General features: G+C 34.5%; 1 protein-coding gene across 3 annotated transcripts; it reads left to right on the plus strand.

Annotated features, from left to right (window-relative positions):
- The first annotated feature begins 4,850 nt into the window (after positions 1-4,850).
- On the plus strand, positions 4,851-8,518 carry ppa2 (inorganic pyrophosphatase 2). Of its 3 annotated transcripts, none has more exons than XM_052548545.1 (12): positions 4,855-5,087; positions 5,272-5,336; positions 5,458-5,499; positions 5,576-5,629; positions 5,872-5,991; positions 6,090-6,176; positions 6,384-6,510; positions 6,581-6,708; positions 6,791-6,879; positions 6,975-7,044; positions 7,800-7,839; positions 7,919-8,518. In XM_052548545.1, the coding sequence occupies exons 1-12, from the start codon at positions 4,940-4,942 to the stop codon at positions 7,945-7,947; spliced, it is 999 nt and encodes a 332-aa protein (XP_052404505.1). In that variant the 5' UTR covers positions 4,855-4,939; the 3' UTR covers positions 7,948-8,518. The 3 variants fall into 3 exon arrangements, with proteins under 3 accessions (XP_052404677.1, XP_052404505.1, XP_052404595.1); XM_052548635.1 differs by having other exon boundaries at positions 5,461-5,499; XM_052548717.1 differs by lacking the exons at positions 7,800-7,839; positions 7,919-8,518 and adding an exon at positions 7,606-7,751 and having other exon boundaries at positions 4,851-5,087.
- The last annotated feature ends 89 nt before the right edge of the window (positions 8,519-8,607 follow it).

Genomic DNA, 8,607 nt, shown 5'->3' on the forward strand with positions numbered 1-8,607 from the left:
TCTATCTAAACTCTAAATACAGTTTTTAAAGTTAACTGTATATGGGAGGCTAAATAATCCCGGTTGGAGATATAGATTCGGATGGTTGCAGACAGAGTTAATATTAAACAAGAAGGAGGGTCTGATGACTTAACTTTGAAGGGCATGACAAAGGTCGACATATCAAACAGGCCTGTATTTTTTTCCATTCGTGTCAACATTTACAAAGCATTACAACATCGCTGGTGTGTATATATCAAGAGTAAGAGCAAATGTGTAAACCTCGTCAAATGCCACATGACTGTGAGCGCTCAAATATGATTTCTGTGGGTGTTGTTTTAGTCGATCAGATGCTTTCTTAGATTTCAATCAGACGATGCTATCAGTACTCTAACGTGTCTCTAAAGTAGATAAAGAGTCGATGGAGTCTGATAAAGTAGTAGATCTAATAACTGAAAAGAAGAAGGGATTTTGAAGAGCACTGCGTTATTGCATACATGTTGAATGATGGGAGACCAGAAGCTGACACAAGATCAATTTAAATCAAGGCTTTCTAGGAATATTTATTTTCAGGAAGGTACGAGCTTAATCAGAACAAGTGGGCAGAAAGGAGGCTAGCACTAGTTGTTTTTCCATGTACAAAATTAGGAAAGTGTTTACTTTTTCTTTTTAGGGTTAGGGAGATAACTATATTTGCACTGGAGGCCAGCTGTAAGGAAGAAAATCTAATGATCATAATCATGTGAGACTTTCTCCATAACCTGCAGTCATGTGTCTGTTAGAAAGCAAACAAACGGCAGGGAAATGAACTTTCATATAAACATCAGGCAGAAAAACCATGAAAACATTCTCTAAGTGACAGTCCACCGTAGTCTTAGTCTCCAACAGTTAAAGAAAGATTTGCAGTCTCAGAGAATATGTGCAAAAAATGGTATCTTTATGGTTTATAATTAAACTATAAATTATTGTTGAATTTTTTAATGACACTGTTTTTACATTTGAGATCATTTTGCACATTTAACAGGCTTACCACTTGTAGAAAATAAATAAAATGAGTAGAAAAGTTGTCACAGTTTTATCTATGTCTCTTTTTTGCAGGTACTGAAAATAATTTTGTACTATTTTTATTTGTTTTTTCTTTATGAGTTTAAAAAGCAATTTAACCCAGCGTTATCTTTCTTTCAAAGGAAAATGATGAAATGGTACATCTCTGTGGCCGATGATATTTGGAACATGCCTTCTGCGTTTCATTAGGTTGAAGCCGGCCTCATCCATGTAGATGAAGCTGTGCAGTGGTTCCCTTGCTTCCAGTTCCATTATACACTATATTCAGAAGACAGAAAATGAGTTTTATGAATTACATGCCTCGGCCATTGTAAGCCCATGATTGAGGACGTGGTCTACAAGTGCGGCTCTTATCTCATCAGGAACACGCTTATGTCTTCAGCCTCACTCCTCTTCCCTTTCTTCAAATGTTGCGGGGGGTGTTGGACTATTCAACAGAGACATATTATATACATTCTGATCAACATGCCATAAGCAACTGATAAAGTAGTAAACAGCAGACAATTGTACATAATCATTTGCATGGATGTAAAGAAATGTGCAACTCTTGCTTTTTTGATATGCACAAGTGACACAACGATGTGAAGATTGAACAGGTAGTTTTGAGAATTTCAATTCTGATCTGAGAAATATACCAAAGTGACTGGGAAAACTTTTATGAATAAGTGAATATTTTATGCATTGTGCGTATACAGTGCTCCTGGCCTCCTTCTACTTTTATGACATGGCATACTTTTATGGTTTTTCTATCTTTCCTGTTATCATGCCTCACTCACCATATAAATGTCTGTAAATGTTCAGCTTTAGAACATATAAGAGAAAGCCGAATCCAATCACTGAGGAGGAGAGGATCACAGATTAAACATTTTGAAGAAATTAGCTGTAGAGCTTGTCAATGCATTTCATCATAATGACCTTCTTTCATTCTTTATTAGTCCCAGCTTTACTAGAACAGATAACAGAAATCAAGGGACTTTGGAATATTTGTTGATATCACAATTGAACTTGAAGTAACTTTATAACTACATACAGGTCCAATGAGTACTTGGTAATGCATCGGTTATGAATTTTGAGACAAATGTTTTTTCATTGACAGGCATATTCTAGTCCTGGAAAGTGTGCCTGTGTAGATCATGCATTGAAATGATTGATTTGTGCTAGTGGGAATTTATATTTTTGTCCGTTTTAATCTATTTCATTTTAGTTAAATAATAAGCAGTTTACTCAAATGAACACACTGCAGTATCAATATATGGATGGACAGAGTCGAGTCTTTAAACATGTTGTGGGTTTGGTTATCTTTCTGCTTGACTGCAGCACTGCAGCTAATGATCACTTGAACTGACATATTGTATTTGCTCAGTATTGATTGGTTTTGGTTGCCTTGAATCTTTGTACAGTCACAAGTACTGTATTTCACTGTCTCTCACTGCCTTACTTGAGTGCACTTACTGTATGTGAGAGTAAAATGCATTATGCATTAGTCTGCAGAGTTTAATACTTAACTATTATGTTATCTATTGCTCAGATCAGTCCTGGTTTGTACAGTGTGAATGTTTCCAGATACTTTTTAAGCTGCCAGTTTATTGTTTTCTTCAGCATTTCATGTTGTGTACAAAAGCACCTGCAACTCTGTGTTAATATGAGAAACAGGCTGTGATGTTATTATCTAGAGATAAAGTAATTCTCTAAAAGTCCTAAAGTTCATGGACAAATGGGATTTTAGAGAAGCAGCTGAAGAAAAGATTATCAGTGAATAATAAGTTACATTTCAGTCCTTTCCTCACACAAAGCTATTGGATCTCTACTTGAAGTATAGTGAAGTATAGTGTAGTATAGTGTAATATATTGTAGTATAGTGTAATATAGTGTAGTAAAGTGTAGTATAGTGTAATATAGTGTATTACAGTGTAATATAGTGTAATATAGTGTAGTACAGTGTAGAATATAGTGTAATATAGTGTAGTATAGTGTAGTACAGTGTAGTATAGTGTAATATAGTGTAGTACAGTGTAGTATAGTGTAATATAGTGTAGTATAGTGTAATATAATGTAGTATAGTGTAATATAGTGTATTACAGTGAAGTATAGTGTAATATAGTGTAGTACAGTGTAGAATATAGTGTAATACAGTGTAGTACCATGCAGTATAGTGTAGTATAGTGTAATATAATGTAATATAATGTAGTATAGTGTAGTACAGTGTAGTATAGTGTAGTATAGTGTAATATAGTGTAGTGTAGTGTAATATAGTGTATTACAGTGAAGTATAGTGTAATATAGTGTAATATAATGTAGTATAGTGTAGTACAGTGTAGTATAGTGTAGTGTAGTATAGTGTAATATAGTGTAATATAGTGTAATATAATGTAGTATAGTGTAGTACAGTGTAATATAGTGTAGTATAGTGTAATATAGTGTAGTACAGTGTAATAGTGTGTAGTATAGTGTAGTACAGTGTAATAGTGTGTAGTATAGTGTAGTACAGTGTAATAGAGTGTAGTACAGTGTAGTATTGTTAAGTATAGTGTAGTATAGTGTAATATAGTGTAGTATAGTGTAATATAGTGTAGTATAGTGTAGTGTAGTATAGTGTAATATAGTGTAATATAGTGTAATATAATGTAGTATAGTGTAGTACAGTGTAGTATAGTGTAGTACAGTGTAATATAGTGTAGTATAGTGTAATATAGTGTAGTACAGTGTAATAGTGTGTAGTATAGTGTAGTACAGTGTAATAGTGTGTAGTATAGTGTAGTACAGTGTAATAGAGTGTAGTACAGTTTAGTATTGTGAAATATAGTGTAGTATAGTGTAATATAGTGTAGTACAGTGTAGTGTAGTATAGTGTAGCATAGTGTAATATAGTGTAATATAATGTAGTATAGTGTAATATAGTGTAGTATAGCGTAATATAGTGTAGTACAGTGTAATAGTGTGTAGTATAGTGTAGTACAGTGTAGTACTGTGAAGTATAGTGTAGTATAGTGAAGTGTACTACACTAGTATAGTGGAGTATAGTGATTGGTTTGTACCACAGCGTTCACTATCAGTGTATTGAAACAGTAGAGTTAGTTACCTATATTAGCAATAGACAAAGACGAAGAGCGCCCCCTACTGAACACTCAAAATCAGAATCAGAAAACACATTGACTTTACTTGATCAGGTCTGTTAGTAAGATATTTGATTACATTATTACATTTGTAAAAGTAAAGTCAATTAAATACAACAATATAGGTTTTTTGATCAATGTATCCATGGCAATGCTGTGTACAGTAGAATAGCAGTAACGTGTTTCCCCACTGGGGTTTTTTTTTATTTATAGATAGTAGTTATTTAATTATTTGAAGTGTTTATTGTACTCAAGTTGTATATATGTTTAAATTACAAAATTATTTATTATTTTCAGGAAATGTAACCAATAGGTTACAGTAGCTCATCATGAGATGAGAGTGAGGACGAGTTAGCCTTCACTGAAGGTTAAATGATAGAGATCTACTTATTTTGGGTTCTGAGAAAAAATATATATCTTTCAATTTCTAAATGTGCATTTAGATAGAAAAGAAAATCATAATTCTTTAGTAAAACTACTTTTTTGATAATTTTCCATAGTAGCCATATAGCAACCACAACCCCAACTCACCAAAAAAAAATGTGTTTAGATTTGTATGATTGAGGTTATTTCATGGAGTAACATACTATATTTATATCCTGACCTTTACTTCAGTCCAGTCGGTGGCGGTAATGCACCAACATATTAAAGAAGAGGAAGAGGAAGAAGAAGTTGCAGACTCAGGCGTTCCTCTGACTGTCTGTAGGTGGCAGTATGGAATAACTGAAAGACCTTTAGCGAGGCTCACACACAGGCAGGAACTCAACTCTTCGCGGTGAACGATGTGTTCGGCTATTCGTGCTGCCTTTCTCTGCTCGCAGTTCTCTCGGAAAACCACATCTGTATTTTCACCTCATTTGAGAAAAATGGTGCATTACCAAACAGAGCCGAGAGGACGAGCAAACTCTCCTGACTACAGGATTTACTTCAGTACGTTCACCTCCTCACCTCTCAGATATAACGACACTATCTCAAACACTTCACACTTCATGATGATCTAGCAGCACACATGCTCTCTTGAGAGAACTCCTCAGAGAGAGAATGTTACTAAAGTGATACTTTGAGATGAATCGAGTTCGGAAAGATGATACAAATTGTAACATTTGCTTCACAGAATCTTCAGATGGAAAGTGTATCTCTCCTTTCCATGACATTCCTCTGTATGCTGCTGACCAACAGGTCTGTATAATAATGTACTTCAAGATAAGGTTATAATAAAATAAATGATTGCTGAATTAATGCAGTCATGTAATTGACATTCTTGCTTAGTCTGTTTTCTAATAGCATGTTCGTCTCATAGCAGGAATCTGATGTTCCACCAAAGAAAATCAAAACGAATGAGGTAACCCTTCATCAGTTTACACATTCTGGGATTTTATGGCAATAAAGATGCTAATAATGATGTTTTCCTTCTACAGATTCTGTTTAATATGGTCGTAGAAGTGCCTCGTTGGTCAAATGCAAAGATGGAGGCAAGAAGTAGCCTATATTCTTATTTTAACAGAGTTATAGCATGATTAAGACCAGTCGCTCGATTTGGACATTCAATGGGAAACAAAAATCCATCATAAATATATAATTTGATATTCAATTTAAAAAACAAATCTTTTAAATGTCTAATGTGCTGATGTTGTGCTTATGTAGGATGCACTAGAAGGTCATTTTAAACACTGCTATTTTAAAACCACACTACATGAAGTTCCTTCATCCACAGATAGCAACAAAGGAGCCTTTAAACCCAATCAAGCAAGATGTGAAGAACGGCAAGCTGAGATATGTTGCTAACATTTTTCCACACAAAGGATACATTTGGAACTATGGTGCACTTCCACAGGTGATGTTCTGCCGTCTGAGCACTTTATTTGTATTTAATCTTTTATTATTAATCATTCTGCCAATATAATAGTTAGTTATTTTTGCCCATTTATAAAGACATGGGAAGATCCCAGCCACACTGACCAGGAAACTAAATGTTGTGGAGATAATGACCCCATAGACGTGTGTGAGATCGGCTCCAAGGTGAGTCAATATCTTAAAATCAACATTTCTGTGTGTGCATGATTTTTAATGACTCTTTTTCAGTGAATCCTCCTGTTAAACATTTGTTGCATTGAACTCATGTATATTTAACCCATTATTGCATTGTTTTATTATTTTGCATGATACGTTCTTCTTTCTTCTCTAACACTAAGGGGTTATGGGTCTGACTCTATCTGTCTGTCACAGGTGTGTGCAACAGGGCAGGTGATTCAGGTTAAAGTTCTGGGAATTCTGGCTTTGATCGATGAAGGAGAGACGGACTGGAAGGTAATAGCCATCAACATCGAGGACCCGGATGCTTCGAGCCTCAACAGTGAGTCGTTGGTTTTTATGTTGTTATTTTATGATCTGCATTTCTGACTCAATTAGTGGCTCATTAACAGGTATTGAGGATGTGAGAAAGATGAAGCCTGGTCATCTTGAGGCTACCGTGGATTGGTTTAAAACATATAAAGTGCCGGATGGGAAGCCTGAGAACCGGTTGGCCTTCGGTGGACAGTTTAAGGATAAGGTGAGGTTTGTTTTATGAAAGAGCCGTGTGAATCCATTTAATGATCGATCATCTAATGTTAATTCTGTTAATATCATGTCAGGACTTTGCTGTAGAAGTCATAAAAGCAACACACAGCTTCTGGAAAGCATTAGTGTTGAGAAAAAAGATGAAAGGTGAAGGAATTATTTGGTGAGTATAACATTTGATTTTTATTTCTGTTTTTCATATTTTAGACATTTTCTGTGATGACATTTGCTGTGATGTTATTTTCTGTGATCTTTCAGTCAGAACTCGTCTTTGTGTGACAGTCCATTCAGATGCAGCAATGCAGAGGCCCACGCTGTACTGCAAGCTGTGAGTGCTCTTGTCAGTGGAAGTTTTCCTAAATTCTTTTTTAAATTTACAAAATTCTTTTTTTTTTTTCTTTTTTTTTTGGACACTATTTTAATGGTTTAATTCAATTTTAACAACCAACCAAAAAGTATGTCTATTTAATTATATTCATAAAAATAAATTGTAAAAAAATTATACCCCCCCCCCCCCAAAAATTTTTTTTACATTTTTTTTTATTGTAATAAAATGAAGGCAAAAACATTTAATTTTATGTTTTAATTAAAGGAAATTAAAGAACTCATATGTTTTTTTTTTTGGCTGCACAAGAGAGGTTTACTGTTAAAATGAAAACATGGAAGCAAAATGTATTAATTATTTTAGTAGTAGTAATATTAGTAATACATTATCACAATTTGTTCAAATTAAGCTGAACTTTTATTTTGACGGGTTTCCATGAAGAGTTTAGTGTGTGTGTGTGTGTGTGTGTGTGTGTGTGTGACAGCAGTTTTTCTCAAACGAAACGGTCATGAAGAGACTCTCAGAGCAGTTCTGGAGATGTTGGTCATGTATTTATGTTCTCAGTTAGTGCGACGGCAGACGCTGAAACCTCACGAGCGTCACGCGTGTGCTTCAGCGGGTGATTAATATATTATCAGACACAAGTCTGGATCCATATGACTGGATTCTGTGATTCTGTATTGTGGAAATCACAGGACCCTACCTTTCATCCTGGATAATTTTCACCATCACAGACAAACACTCTTTTGCTGTTGTAGGCTCCAGAATACGGGGAACCCCTCCCAGTGTCTTCTGAAGGTAAAATTTTATTATTATTTTTTGTAATACTTTAACATTTCTGGAAATACTTAGTTAATTTCTGGTTTCTGCTTTGCAGTGGACAAATGGCACTTCATCACAAAGTAACAGAGCGTTCGCTCTTTGCAGTTTGATCTCAAAAGAAGGTGTTCAGTATGTCCTGCTACAGAGATTTGTTTCGTTGCTGTTTTATTTTTAAAACATTGCTTTGTTTATTAGCGTCCACACACACACACACACTCGTCATTCATTTCTTATATATGGGCTGAAATGAGCAAGTGACATTGGTGTATGTGTTTTCTCTACTTAGTTACTGTTATGAACATATTTCAGAATGCATGTATTTCAGTGCCAAAGCTAGTTACCTTTCATGCTTTGAAGGTTGAATAGTTAACCTCTATAACTTGAGATCTGTATCTTTTACAGTGCCTTTTAGATGCATGTGTTTACTTCTATTTATGCACCTCGATTGACAAGTCACTTAGGAACAAATGTGTATTATTAAGGGCAGCCTTTTATGTTTTTATAAGCATTCATTTTTTTTTTAAAGAAAACCCTTAGTGAGAGTTGCTAAAATCACAATTACCTAAATTAGGAAACGCTGTACTTATTTTTCCCTGAAATGTGTAGAATCAAAAATCAAGGAGTAGAAGACAGAAAATAAACTTGATTAATATTTTCTGTTTTCCATCAAAATATATTTGCAAAACAAAAATTATATCTTTAATAAAAAAGCATCAAAGAATGGTCTTTTAAAATTTCAAAAAC

This window comes from Carassius gibelio, chromosome A1 (genome assembly GCF_023724105.1).
Source record: "Carassius gibelio isolate Cgi1373 ecotype wild population from Czech Republic chromosome A1, carGib1.2-hapl.c, whole genome shotgun sequence".
Taxonomy (NCBI): Eukaryota; Metazoa; Chordata; class Actinopteri; order Cypriniformes; family Cyprinidae; genus Carassius; species Carassius gibelio.